The sequence below is a fragment of the Pygoscelis adeliae genome, unplaced genomic scaffold (assembly GCF_000699105.1).
Source record: "Pygoscelis adeliae isolate BGI_AS28 unplaced genomic scaffold, ASM69910v1 Scaffold175, whole genome shotgun sequence".
Lineage (NCBI taxonomy): Eukaryota > Metazoa > Chordata > Aves > Sphenisciformes > Spheniscidae > Pygoscelis > Pygoscelis adeliae.
The window spans coordinates 5,368,750-5,383,926 of record NW_008824941.1 but is presented as its reverse complement, the minus strand read 5'-3'; the positions used below and the strand labels follow the sequence as shown (position 1 = coordinate 5,383,926).

General features: G+C 40.5%; 1 protein-coding gene across 1 annotated transcript in view; it reads right to left on the bottom strand.

Annotated features, from left to right (window-relative positions):
* ADARB2 (adenosine deaminase, RNA-specific, B2 (non-functional)) overlaps positions 1-15,177 on the bottom strand; it is a 114,382-nt gene that overhangs the window by 59,811 nt on the left and 39,394 nt on the right. The window contains exon 3 of the mRNA XM_009325546.1: positions 3,541-3,655. Coding sequence (XP_009323821.1) covers positions 3,541-3,655 — 115 coding nt within the window. The remainder of the gene's footprint in view (positions 1-3,540; positions 3,656-15,177) is intronic.

Sequence of the window (15,177 nt, the reverse complement as noted above, 5' to 3'; positions counted from 1 at the left end):
TGTTCTGAGGTGATGGTTTGTGTGTGACACGATGTTATCCAGACTGTCTTTTCCACAGGTGAACTAATGTTCTTAATTTACCATGTATGGACCCATCATACCTTCAGAGAAGACAGGAGAACTACTGGGGATAGCCAGTATGCAATAAAGCTTAGTTCCCCATATTAATGCTATGCTACAATAGCAGGTATACTTATTGTGCTACTTGAAGATATTCTGTGGGAATATGGCTTGCTTTACATGGAATATTTGAATGCAATGTCTTACTTGTTAAACAATTTTTCCTAGAGTCAATCAAACAATTTTTGATAGAAAAATCTTCTCTGAATGTGTTTCAACAAAATTAGAATGTGTTAGAGGACTGGCAGATTTCAAACACATTATAACTGGAGAACTGTTAAATGATTTACTTCAACCTTTCCATCTTTTGAAACATTTAGTTCAGGATCTGTTATGTTAGTGTTTGAATTATTATTATATTCAATTATTATATCACATCAGATAACATCACATCAGCTGGTATCCAGTGTGATAATTTGCTCCTACCTAGGCACATTTTTTCAAGGTTATCTTGATGTCTACTAATAAAATGTTTTGAAAACTTACTTTCACAAAAATGCATTGAGAATTTAACTTTTCATCACAATTCAGAGCAAAGCATATCTAAATACATTGGACTGCCTGCTTTTCTGACTAGCAATTTATTACTGTAGAACATTCACAGTCAGTCAATAACATAATTTTCTACATTTTTTTCTTTCTCTTACTTTGGAATTTGCCCTGGGTGCTACAGCATAAGTCAATTACAGTGCCCAAATGTAAGTCTCTTTGGTTTCCCTGGGAAACTGAAATTGCAGAAAAAATGTTAGAGTTCAGGAAAAGAAAACCAATCTAGTACACTTCTGTTTTGTCTGTAGAGATTTTGTATTATCTTAACAGCAGTTATCACAGAATCACATTTTGCTTTTTACCAGCTTTGTCTGAAAACTGTGCAGATAAATCTGTTTCTAGTCGGGATGACATTAAATTGAAACGAAGGTAAAAACAAATTAATTTTTGTTTGTTATAGTTGTGTACGGTACTAAATGCAACAAAACATTACCAGATTTGTTTTTGTTGATGTCATTAGTAAATTGTTTACAGAGATCTAAGTGTTTTTTACCAAATTCTATGTTAAAAACACAGGAAATTGGTACTTATTTGAGTGTTTGATGTGGAAAACCTGTCTGTGCCATCTTTGAACAGAGTGTGTCAAGATCCTTGCTACCTCTGGGAATGACAGTGGGGAACAGACCACAAATCTACAACTTTAGTAGAGAAAATAATGACACAAATGGCAAATGATTCATCTTGCCATGGTTGGCAGACATTCTTGTGCTGGAAGGAACTAAAATCTTCCTGGAAAATGTACCAATGTAAGGCTGTTTCTAGCTTTGCCTCTCCTGTGAATCACTTCATATCTGTGAATTTCTTTTCTAGGCTCCACAAAACCAGTGAGATATTGACAAATTGGATGGCTGACAGATTGAAGGAATTCATAAAAGGGAATTCAGAATTAAAAAAGAAGCCTTGAGGGAAATGGTTTGTGAACATAAGTAAAATTATACTTTGTCTTAATGCTGACTAAGAAGAAATATGAAATACAAATGTGTAAAATCCCACTAAGGGCACAGGACTCATAAAAAACCCCAGCGGGAGGACACTTTCACCCCTTCCCCAAAGAAGAGACACAGACAGCCCCACCCGCCCAGCAAGGCTAGCATGGGGCTGGACATATCCCTGCCCTCTCCTAGCACTGCACGCACTCAGCAGCCACAATTTTGGAATTTATGATTCCTCTGGGTGACTTCTCTTCCCATATGGTATGGGGTTTTAAACTCCTTCATACGACTGCTTCTTTGGTCATATAGCAATGAGGCTGCATTGGCTTCATCACGCTTTTTAAAGCAGTCTAGGCCTGTGCTAAAGGATGCAGGGGTTGTACCTTGGCAAGGTAGGAATGAGATGAAATTTTCACAGGGAAAACACACACTGAAAACGGAACAGGGACACTGAGCTGGCTACAGGCTCCCCTTGAAAAGTGGTTAAAGCAACAATTCTTGGCTCCTGTAACTCAGCTTCTTATAAAAGGCAAATTTAAACATTCTTCCTGTGGTCCTCCTGCTTGGAAAGAGATCCTCTAAATAAATTACCGCTCTTTGTTTACATCTGATGAGTGCCACAGTCAAGAACTATGGCACTCATCTATGCCATAATGACACGGCAGCTGCTGTGCCGGGTCTAGTGTGCGTCTTTCATATCCCAAAGTCAATTGCACTCTCCCTTTTATTTTTCTTGGTACTATGTCTCCTGTGGTCTATAGGACTTATATACTGTATTTTGTGTTTGTACAGCACTGTGTCTGTGCGGCACTTAAAAAATGGAAGACTCATCTAGTATTCCAGATCCTAAAGTAATATAAAAAACTAACTAACCAAAACAGATTAAGCAAAATAATAACAAATTTAGCTGAGGAACAGTTCAGTTTCAACCAGATGTCTAAAAGACTTTTAGGTCAACTTCTCTACTTTTAATTTCAGGAGAGGATTGCTCACTCTTTTCACATCAGAAAAGAGGAGAATAAGTTACTCTGCACAGAACTCTTAGCTGTATTTAGGTTCTGTGGTTGGAAAAGATCCAGCAGATAATCCCATCTCCATCCTGCTGCTTTGCAATATTCACAAATGTCCCTATTGAATCTAGCTAATGTAATTGTTGAAAGGAAGGAATAAGACAAGCCTGGGTGAATTATACATGCCTTTCGCCTCTGAGCTTATCCTCTCATTTCTAAACGCAATCCACTGCTCCACGCGTCTGAGTGAGAATGAAGTTTATGGCAGCATATCCACTGCTGACATCCTCATAAATACTGAGGTACCCCAACTGAGGTATGCTCACAAAGAAAGATCGTCTATGCAACAGTTTCATCAAAGGGCTAAAGATTTCTGTATAGTATGTGTCCATCAGTTAAGTCTCAACAGGGGTGAATATAAAATTTTGGCCCTGCTGATAAGTATTTCCCACCATTAGAGCAGAGCAGAATTACAGGTATGCATGCTCTGGGTTTTATTTCTTTTGATTGGAAAGGAAATGGGCTGAGATTTGCTTTTATTGTCAGTCTAAAACAACGTTTATGGTAGCCTTGTACAACAAGAACTTGGTGTTTCCAGATCTGAAAAAACAATTAATAAATAATACAACTTTTTATTGATAACTAAAACTATCCCATCTATTAGGAAATGCAAAATCAGGCAGGTCTGTATTTTGTCCTGTAAACAAAGCAATGGAGGGACATATTTATGAATACATTTTTACCTCTGTTGCCAATATTTTTTGTGCGAACTTACTTTAGGTGTAAATATTTAATGCTTCTTTTCTCTGCATTAATATTTATTTTTCTGTGTGGGAGTAAAGGCATCCTTCAATACTGTGAACCAGGTAAATAATGTATTACTTAGTCATGAAAAATGCCAGAGGAAAATAAATGAGAGGATATCTTACCTTTGGTCATCACAATGCCTGCAAGAGTTTTGTGGCGTGCATGCATGGAAGTGAAATTATCTGTCAGCTCCTGGAACTTCTGTGCAACCATTTGGTATACGGAGTCGGCAAAATCCTGAAAGACACAGTGGGAAAGAATTTTCTTCACTTTTTTTGATTGATGCACCTGGGCGTTTCTGCAGATTAGTCACCTGCTGTCAACTGCTGAGAGGTCCCTTTTAGAATTAGACACCACCTACCCGAGCAAAGATAAAAGGAATATCTCTCTGTCAACTACCCACATCACCCTCAGAAATGGCTAAATTAACTGAATTAAAGCTAGAGAACCGTATTGACTAGGATTAGTGGTAAATGGAGAAGATTTCAAGGTTGACTTTTTTCAGCCTCCTAGACATTGGTCCAGGATCAGTTCACAGGAAATTTGTTGGTCCTTAAAGCATTTTATTGTAGTGAGCTGAAGAGGTGGACGTGTGTCCCACCAAACCACCTATTTCCATGAGCCCACTGAAAACTTCTGTTAGCCCACTGAGGCCCGAGAGCTGAGCTGAGGCCTGGGTTATAGGTAAGGACCACCTATTTCTGCATTCAAGGTGAGTTTTTAATGACTCACAGCTATTGAGGTAAAACGATGAGCTCAGAAATCTGGGCTATGTTTAATGCTGTCAGAGGAGTACCACGGTCTGTCTTGCTTCCACCTCGACAGCTGTTGGGAGGAAGGGAAGGGGAACCGCTGCTTGCACATCCTACCGAAGATGTTGCTTGCACAAGTTCACTGGTGTGCAGTGGTGCTGAGGGACCGTTCTGCCAGGTCTCCTCTTGAGCATGACAGCTTTGTTGAAAGGTCAAATTTTCCCATGGACTGGGCTCTAGAGACTGTGTGGTCTGAACTCTCAGGTCTGAGTGAGTCCAGTCGCCAGGGAGAGCCTTGGGAAGCCAGTTGCTGGAGCCAAGCAGGGTAAAAGGTCCAAAAAGTGAATTCTGCAGACTGCGTATGGATGAATGTGAACACAAACCAGCTCTGGTGCTCCTGAGAACACCACTACTTGGACCGTTTCCCTGCTGCAACATTTAGTATCTTTTCATTTACTTAATCTCTGCACTTTGTTTGGCACAGAGCATTTCAAGCATACGTTAGAGATAAGTCAGAAGAATGCTGTTTGTGAGCCTGAGTTGTTCTTAAAGTGCTTTGCAAGTCTGAACACAAAAAAGTAAGATCCAAAGGACTTTTTTTTTTTTTTTGAGCCATATGATTTCTTGTGGGAAACCAAGCTGTACTTACAAATCCTTCCAGGAGCAGTTCCTGGGGGCTGGAGCTTACTCTGGGGTGCTGACAGGAGACCTCCTGGCATTCTGTAATCTGGTTAGCCCCGAGCAATCGCGCCTTTGTTAGTAAAAGTGGCTCGACCAAGCAACAATTCCAGTTTTTCTCCTCGTGTTGGGCTAAGCTACCTGCAGGGAGGTCCTGGTAAAACAGGCCCCTGTGAATTCACCCGGTTTCTTTAAATGGGTTCATGGCACACATGGAGGAGAGGCTGAGTCTGGTGTGCAGCCTCCCTCACCCTGAAAGATCCACAGCCATGCAGAAGTAAGGAAATGTGTTTAAGAAGATCATAGCCATTCTTTTTCTCCCAAAACTATTAATGGTGATGAAAACATGTTGGCAAAACCACAGTATTTTAAATTGGGAGAACACACAGCTATTTTTCAGAGGAAAGCAGATTCTAATTCACAAATATTATCAGTAATATTACTGCCACTGAGAGCCTCTGCAGGCTGTACACCATATGTTTCTACAGTTTGTCGCAGAAAGCCAGCTTGATTTTTAAATATTATTATAGCAAATATAAAAAAATCTAATTAAATAAAACATAACAACAATTAGGCAACTCCCTTTTCATAAAACCTGGAATATTTTTTCCATGTACAATCCTTATAAGTGATTGCAATTTGCTCAAATACATAGAGGATAGGATTTCTTTGACACAATAATTTTTCTTTGTTTTGCTAAATGCAGCTTTCCAAGGTATTGCTCTGGGAACAAACCATTTACCCCAAAAGACAGTTTAATATAACATGGAATAAAATATGCTGGCTTGTTGCAAAAGAAGGAAAGAGGCATATAAACCCTTTCTGGGAGATGCATGCAAAATTTTACACTAGAATTAGATGAAAACTAAGAAAAATTATCAAGAACAGTTTGACAGTTCCTAAATGGAATTTCACTTTGACTGCGTTTATACCTCTTCTAATCTAATTGTCCACAACCACCATGTGAGCAAGGTATTGCTCATACAGTGCTTCTGAAGGATGAATTTTGGGTCAATTCTCATTTGCCAAGCATCAAGGCACCCTTGTGATATAAATGCAATTACAGTTGCTTTACAGATGAATGAGTGAAGGCACTAAAAGGGTGAGGGACTGGTCCAGGGGAATAGCACAGAGCCGGGCACAGCCAGGTGTTCTGATTTCCTGATGCTCTGGTTAAGTGCTCAGCGCTGGAACACTGCCTGTCTTTCATAATATGAAAGTTTGTTTCTAAACTTGTTTTCCCTACTGAAGAGTGACTTCATCCATAACGGAAAACTAAAGTGTATTTGCAGGACTGATATAACTGGGCCCCATATGGTGGACTGAAAATCTGATCAGCTTTACTTAGACTAGAAAGAAAGAAAGAAAAAAAAAAAGAGTATCTCAATAAAACTGTCATCTGCAGCATCATTTAAAAAAAAGAATAAAATCATAAATTTCGTCTCCTGCAGTATTGCTGTCCAATCCATGCCTGCGTTTCTAGCGTACCCTCCAAATCTGCATCCCAGGGCATTTTGCACTCATTAAGACTTGATTAGCTTAGAGGCACATACAATTCCTAAAAGAATCATTTTAAAAATGCTAAATAGAACAAATAACTTTTAACTTTGGATTTAGAAATCCCCACAGTCAGGGCTTTCTTTACTTCATTTGGCAGTAGGTTCCAAAGCCAGAGAGCAAAGAGACTCACTAAAGGCAAAATAACGACATGACTTCAGATAACATTTAGGGACGATAAGGAATTCGGCATTTGCTGATCTTGAGGAGTGACCTGGGACATTAAAGAACAGCAAATCCATTAAATGTGAAGCCTCTTAGCTAAAATAAGTCAGGCGAATATTTTTCATCTTGAATTCATTGCCTAAAAGGATGCCAGTGAAATTAATAGAAGCAAAGGAGTGACATACATGAATACATGTAGGATGCAGAAAAAACAACCAGAAACATAGTGTCTAATCTGAGAGGTCATTTACAGGCTATCCTATTGCCCTAAATTTCCAAATGGATATTCCAAAGTAAAATGGAAAGGTGAAAAAGAGGAAAAGGAGCAGTCTGTTTTTGCAGATGGAGAAAAATAAGAAGTCAAGAGATGCACGGCTCAGTCCTGTAAGAGATTTGATACCCTGAGGATTGATCCATGTAGTGGAGCATTAATTTCAGGGCCTTGAAAACTCTGGCCCTGAAAGCTGTCCTGGTGGCAGAGCTGGGTATGGTGTTAGATTCCTGACCTATACCTATATGTTACAAGAAGCATAGCACACTGCCTTCCCCTGTAACACACACCAGAGCAGCTGTTTGGCTTGACCCAGTCATGTGCAATGAAATCAGTGGCAGCATTTCTGCCTATTTAGAGCCTTTAGACTGGTTCTCAATGTTTCTAGGAAACTAAAACTGGTTACAAACATATCTAATGCATACAGGACAGATAAGGTGGAGATAAGAGTTGGTACATTTACCCCTGCTCAGTTTAGAATGAGATACTTCATTCCAGAGATTTTCTTGCTTTACTTTTAAACAATAGTCCTAGGCTACTGAAAGATACATACCCAGATGATCATTCCTGATGGGATGTAAACCAGAAAAATCCAACCATTGATGGCTATTGTGAGCCTGGTTGAACTTTTAGGATACAGGCTAGACTATGTTATCTGCCATCAGAAATAACTGAAAAAACATACACAAAAGGAACCATTCTTTTGTTATTCTCTACTATCAAAACAATTAATCTCAGAGAAAAGTTGTGTTTGCTGATACCACAGTTCCTACTGCCAGATATGAGTGAAAATAAGTCTCCATCTGGAGTAAATACAAGAGCCAAATACATCTTGGCAGCTTCTGAACAACTATCAAAAGTTGTTGGTAGTAGAAAAAGGGAAAATTTCAGAAGACAGGGCAAAAAGAAGAGTAGAAACTTTCCTTGTGAAAGAGAAATTCAGTGCAATTAATAGAGGTGCATGCAATTGCACTGGCTGCGTAATGGCAGAGAAATGGCAGCTTGGGGCAGGAGGACAGGGCAGAAGAAAACAAAAAGATACGGACAGTCAGAACTCTGAAAATTTTTACCAGGGCACACAGGAGAATAAATGCTCAAATGCCACTTGAGTGCTGGACCTAGGAGGGACTTATGCTTAGGGATTTAATCCCCTTGGAAAACTGGGGTCTGATACAAAACACCACTGAAGCCAGTGGAAGTATGCCTGACTCTAATATGTTCGAGATAAGGCTCAAGCAGCAAGCATGGGAGTTCAAGCATGCCCATGCCCTGGCCAGGCAGGGTGAGCTCGGCCATGACAGCTTTGGGTGTGTGTTGGGAGGAAAAAACACGACTCTGGGGAAGAACTGACCTTCCAGGTGCTGAGTTTCTTTCAAATCCCCTGCTCTGGTTTGCCTGCTATCAAAATCTTACCTTTCATAGGTCCTCACATAGATTGTTCTGCACAAAGAATATTTGTCTCAGAGACAATTTCTTTGAGATCAAAACTTTTCTCGGTCTTGCTAATACAGTTAGCAATATGAGTAAGGCAAACAAGACTGCTAGACCCACAGCGAGGGGCAAATCTGCTCTTGGTTGCACTCAAGCCATGCACATTGCCTACATGCCTACTGTCACCGATGGAAGCAACAGTTACTGGTTCAGGGGCCTGGCAGAAGAAAGAAAACACAATGCTAAATTGTTCACTGTGAAAAAAGACTGTGAGATCCTGCAGTACTTAATGAGCTATATTTTAACATATACAAGGAGGCTGGAAAAATGAAAAATAGATGTCATTACTATTAAAACTGCACTGTGTTGTCTGAAGTATTCATCTGTTCTTGATTACCATATCAAATTACTTGTGTTATTCACAAAGGAAAATCAAACTTAGATCATACCATTACTGAACCAAAAACTTTTACTCATTTCTCAGCACTAATATTTCAAATGGTATAAATAATTAAATGTGTTCAAGTTTGCAATGGGAGTCTTCAGGGTAAAACTGACATTCAACAGGAGTAGCAAGGATATTAAAATCAATAGATTATAAAGGAGAAAGCCTTTAGTAAACATTTTCTATTGAAATCCTGTCTTAGGGTTTATAGGGTTGAAATATCAAAAAGGTTAGATTTGCATATGGATGGGAAGAAATATTCTGCTATACAGATATCACCAAGGGCTCTGTTTCTCCTGTCTCCCAAGTACTTTATTTTCCAGAAAATCACTGACATTTGGGGGGTAAATGATGAACACGATGAATGGGGATCAGGTTGAATTAAGTTCACAACTCTCTTCACAGATAAAAGGAGATGCACACCTAGTTCTTTTTACTGGCTGAGGGGGAAACATGCACTCATTGACAGCGGGACTTTGTATTTTTTCCTGCGGAGAACTCTCACTGTCTAAACGGGAGGGGAGGAAAACACAGCACAGAGAATATCAATCCTGAAGCGCTGCTCCTGGTCAGGGTGTGTAGCAAATTGCTACACAACACGCTTTTTCCCAGGCTTGTAAATAAGTTTGCTGTAGCTAGTTGGAGATTCATCGCTAAGTGATTGTACCCTCGAGCCAATGAATTAGTCAGGCTCTTCCCAGGTACTACATCATCTTCAAGATGCAGCCTTGAGAAAAGAAATAGCAGAAATGGGCTGCCCTCCACCATCAGTCTTCTAGCATCAATTTAATGCCAGGAGCTCCCCCAGCACGGTGGAAAGGGCTGAAGGAGGACCTAGAGGAACAGACAGGCAGGGGTGACTCGTGGACGGAAGGAGGGCCGCGGGTCGCAGGCAGCAGGTTGCAGGCTGGGTTCATTCCTTGCCCTGCTTCCTGGCAGCCTCAGTGCAAACCACTTGCTTTGCCATGAGTTCCACTTCTCCAGAGGTAAAAGGGGATGATTTTTACACACCTGTCAAGGGAACTGTGAGGCAAATGGCACTGACGGTGGTGAGACTCTCCAGGCAGGGTCATGCAAGGACTTCTGCAGCCAGACTGGAGGCTGCAGTCCACAGCCCCTCATAACTCAGCCTTCCTTCAGCATGCACAGGCATTTACAGAGTATTACTCAACCAGCAAGGCACTGCCACGGAATTCATTGTGGTTCTTTCCTTGAGATGTGCAGTAATTATTTCTCTCTGATCATAACTCCTATAGTATCGATCATTATGTCTGGTTTTGGCTTATCCCTCAGGGCCAGCATATATGGGCTTTGTTTTATCTTAGATGGACATGGTTTTATTTTGTCTGGCTATATGTTTTCATTTCAGCTGACTGCGTTCGTATATCCTGTGTACATCCTGATTCAGAGAGGTCTTCTCTTTCATGCTTCTCAGAGGGGACTGGGTGCGTGCTGCACAGGCAGCAGCCGGGTACACGTTCCCACACCGAGCTTCTAATGAAAACACCAATAACGCACTTCTGACACTGAATATCCTCACAGTTTTCTTATCAAGATTGATGGGGAAGTTCAACTGCTCCTATTGATTCAGTCAAAAGAATCACTTTCACCAACCCCCCCATCTGTTCATAGTCCTATTACAGATGTTTTAGCTACATATGATGCTGAGTTACCACAATGAATTCCTTATTTCTGTAATCATCAAATGTCCCGAATTTGCTCTGCATTCATGAAAACTCCTCAGTGGCTTGGCTGACCTCGGCTGACTTGGCCGACTCACCCAGACTGTGCAATGGGCTCCTGGGCTCAGAGTGATTATTTGCTGGCTACTTCCCTCTCCTCCCCTCACCCCGGCTGGAGGCTGATTGCTGTGGTAATTTACCAGGCACCACAAAACATATTTGCCTCGACACCATTGCTTATATCATTAGTGATCATTTACTAAATATCAGCACTGTGCTGGCTGCTGTATGAGGCAGAGTTTGAAGATTATCCCTGTGTGGCAGACAAAAGAACGACAAAATGCCCTGAAAGACCCCAGAATGGGAGTCAGAATAGAAAATTCCTTCTTCCACCCATTTGTTTTTTGGGTTTCCCAGTAACCCTATGGCTTTATGAAAATGATAACCCCCCCCTGCCCTGGGGTTGAGAGGATACAGCATGCACGGAGAAATTAAGGTGAGACAAAGGTAGAATGGGAGGGTTAGTTAAGGTCTAACCTCTAAGGGATGTTTCCCAATGACTTCTTTGGGTGTTAGATTTGACCCTGTTCTAATGAATGTGAGGTCTGCTAAAAACCTTTTTAGCAGATTTTGATGAATTGTTCATATATCCAGCGTATGCTCCAGCAATGATTAAAGATTGCAGTAGGCTTCTTGCTTTTGGTGTTTCTTGAGTGGCTAAATGCAAGCTAGAAGTCCTTCACTGTGTCTGAAACTTTTTTACTAGGGAACACAAATGTCTCCCAGTAAACTTTGTCTTAAATCTCTTCAGTGAGATTTTTAGTCATGAATGGCAAAAAGGTACTGTGCCACTGTTTCTTATTCTATTCTTAAAATACTGAATTTTTTTCACACAAATATCGAGTTTGAAATGGGGGGGAAACCAAGTTTTATTGGGGCATTTGGAGAAGGATGGACAAATTTAGAAACTGATAGCTATGATGTGAGTTCTGCTACAATGAAAAAGCTTCTGAATTTGCACATAGGTATTACAATGTGATCCTGTAAATGAGATTAATCAATGCTAAATATCTCAAAAGAAATTTGTAGCAACAGTGGGAATTACAAAGACCAAACAGGAATTTATCCTAAGATCTCAGTGAAAAAAATTGGTCTGTTTTCTCAATATATCCCTTGACTACAGGGAATCAATCAAACTTAATATAATGTATCTTTTTATTTGTTTCAGAAACCCCTGGAGTGACTGAAAGAACACATAAAATAAGCATACTATTGAAAAAGGAAGTGCTGTCAAATCCAAATGCCCCAGCTCCTCCAAAAAGTACGGTTTTCTGTTTAGTAGGAAAACATTTTGTATGCAGGTTTAATTAGAATCTTTAAATTCACATTAGTGTGTTAATGTTAGGATGCTAACAGATGAGCCCCTCTATTTGAGGTTGATTCATTGCTGTCTGCATTCATCTTGTTCTAAAAAGATGCTACCAATAAGTACCATTTCAATGAATTTAGAGGAAACAAGCTTTTCCACCGACATGAACAGTTGTTCCCTAAAGGAGGCCATGCTAAGTTTCCAGCCTTGTTTCTTCTGAGTACAGCTCTGCATTTATCACTCCGGTAATGAAGAATGTCCATACCAATTTTGCAGAATCATTCTTGAAGTCAATACTGCACCTGCTAACAAATGCCAGAAAGAAGGGGTTGTTTGTTTGCCTTTTTTCTTTTCTTTTACTGATCCTTAACCCAAAAGCCTTCTTCCTACAAAGGCACACATAAGGTTGCCTGCAACTGCTGAATAATTCAAAACAATGAAGTAGTGTTCGTTTTGCAGCCTTGTGCCTGCTTTAGGACAAGCCTCAGGTGTCAAGCTGTTGTACACTACAGATATTAAATTAGCACGAATGGGTTTTCTTTAACTAGATAAAAGCTCTATAAAGCCACCAGTGCCTAGGAATGGCTAACTCTGTAAAAAGGCTTTTATGCTCTCTATAAAAAACTAAATTTTAGATTCATATTATGAGCCATCTCTCTTTAATAAAATCAATGCTTTATCTGAGAAATGTCCTTTCAGTTTTCTGTTTCCTTGCTTTATCTTTCTTAGGTGCATTGAAACGAATATCCTTTGGAAACTAATGGTGGCAAAACCCTCATCACATACAATACTCTTGGCTGTTCGAGGTCCACTCTCTTCCCAAAGCCTAACCAGTTAGCAGCTCTTGGGTAAATGTTCAAAGCAGGGAGAGAACAGTGCTTGCTCAAATCCCTTGAGCATCACTTTGAAAATCTACGCCTGTGTGTTTATGGTTCTCATTAAGGGGCTGCACTATCAAGAGCCTTCCCCGACACACATATGCTTTGTTAGATAAAGCAGGGTGCAGGCAGTGTCCAAAACAAATTTAATCTATTCTGAACTGCTGATCCCAGCAAGGCACTGCACGATTCGACTTTCTGAATCACTGCAGAGCAAGGCATATAATACACTGTGTGGCAATTACTATACAGACATTGGAATTTTTCCTTTCTTGTTGTTAAAGATCTTGCTGTCATTTGCTGTAATGATTCTCGAAATCTGGCTGTAACCTTGCTAACAACCTTTCCCTTGGCTGGGAGGGGTGGTAAGGCAATCTACATTTCATGTTACCTCACCCTTCTCTGGGCTTCTCCTCAAATGTGTAATTAGCAGGGACAGTTCTCATCATCTACGGTGGCTTTGTGCCAGGAAAGGCAGAACCGTCATTTCTGCTGAATCCCGGTTGCCACTCAGGCACCCAACAGAGCCATTCGGGACTGGTGTGTGCCTGCGGCCAGGGCTAAAACCAGTCCCTCCCTGACTTACTGCCCCTTACTGGACAAATACAAGTAACTAACATAACGTTGCTGAAATTAAGAAAGAGTTTTACTGTTTATATCTGCTGAGAACCTGCATCTGAAGCTAAAAATTCAGCATTACTTTTAGCCCATGCTCTAAAACCCAAATATCACTTCCCCATCACCCTCCCCTCCATCTCCAGTCAAGAAACTCCTAGCTAAGTGTCCACACCTAGAATATGGGAATGGCCTTTTTAAACCCTGTGACAACACTCTGGGACAAAACCCGTTGCCTCAGCCGACTTGTCTTTAAGCAAAAGCCCAGGGAAGGATTGAGCATGAGGCCAGGAGACTGTGGAGTGGTGCTGTGTGGGCTGTCCTCCACAGGATGATCTTCCCTTGGGATCGTGCCTGTGAGAGGGGTGGAAAGGATCTGCCTGCAGATGAGCGCGATGTTACAGCTTTCACTTACAGCTCAGATTCCTTACAGCAAATAATCTTTAAGAAAACTTCCTCATCATGGGAAAGCTGCTTTAAGTGATTTATTCACTGTGGCAAGAAAAGAAGAGCTTCTTGGGAAGAAAGAGACAAAAAATAAATGGATAAATCCAGTCATTAAATTAAAAACTATTATTTCTATTTGTTTGACTACTTACACAAAAGTCTCAAAGCAGTTTACCTACAAATTGACCAAACCCTATAAAATTCATGTCAGCTAGTTAAATATATTTATTCTTATATAATTGATGATTAAATTGAGAGAAAACCAGCTTTAATATTTTGCTCAGGTAAGTCAGTGTCGAAGACAAGAAATATCATGTGCAATTCTTCCTTTACAGCAAAAAAAGAAAGGCATAATACAAATATGAATAAATTTCTTTTATCAGCACGCCATACTTCTGGAAGGACACCTCAAAGGATCCCTAAGGTGTCTGGCATTACACGTCTGGGCTCCCACGTGCAGCCATGGGGTAAGAAAGAATCTCCCAAAATTCAGACAGTAATTCCAGAGAGAAAAGAGGAATAACCAGCTCCATACCCAGCTCTCAGAATATATAAAACCATGTCACCAATCTGTGTTTTTAAGGTAATTGCTGGACGTTAGCTCACTTGCTAAGATGCACGTAACCTAGAGGGCACTCCAATAAATTACTTTCAGCATGTTTCTCTCTCCTGCTCTGCTCACAGGGCTCCTCAGCAAGGAGGAGCTGGCCCACAAGCCTTGTGCTACCCTTTTCAGTCTACGAAACTGTCCTGCTAAAACCTGGGGGGGTGTGTGTAGCACACAAGGGCTACAAAAAATTCTTCGACTCAAGAGCTGACTAATATGGGCAGCAAGGTAAAACATGCTGCTTGGAGCCCCTGAAAACAATAAAAGCAAAAAAGTGAAGGATTTCAAGGCTGTCTGCCATTGCACCTTTGTCTTCTTGTCTGTCTTCATCCCTTCTCCTCCTGTGATTATGTGTTTAACCATTTCCTCCACCTCTTCGTCGAGTGAATCTGTGCTTAGCCTCACAGAAGCATTGTCTAGGTGGTCTGGAAACCCAGACAAACTATTATACAAATCAAAGTCTGTCCAGTTTCTGATAACACCAAAACCTAATTTATTTTTTGTTTATACTCTACTACCTTTGACAAAGCTTCCTCTAGAGATTTATATCTCCACCCTTACTGCCTTCCAACTGTTTGTCAATTTTTTTGTTTTGCAACCAACAAAAGAAAAAAAAATCTGACATCAACCTTGGAAGAGGTACTGAGTGCAGAAGTTTTTTTTTTTTCAGATGTGATAAAATCTTGCCTAAAACCATGTCCAACCTTTTCAGTAGAAAGTCCAGATGGCTTTGCAGCCTGTACAACAGACTTTATTCATTGATGCTTCTCTAAGTGTCAGCAGGGTGTTGTCTTCCAGAACTAGTAAATGCGCAATGAAAGGCAGCTCGGAGGGGAGAAATAAACACAAACACCACCCCCCC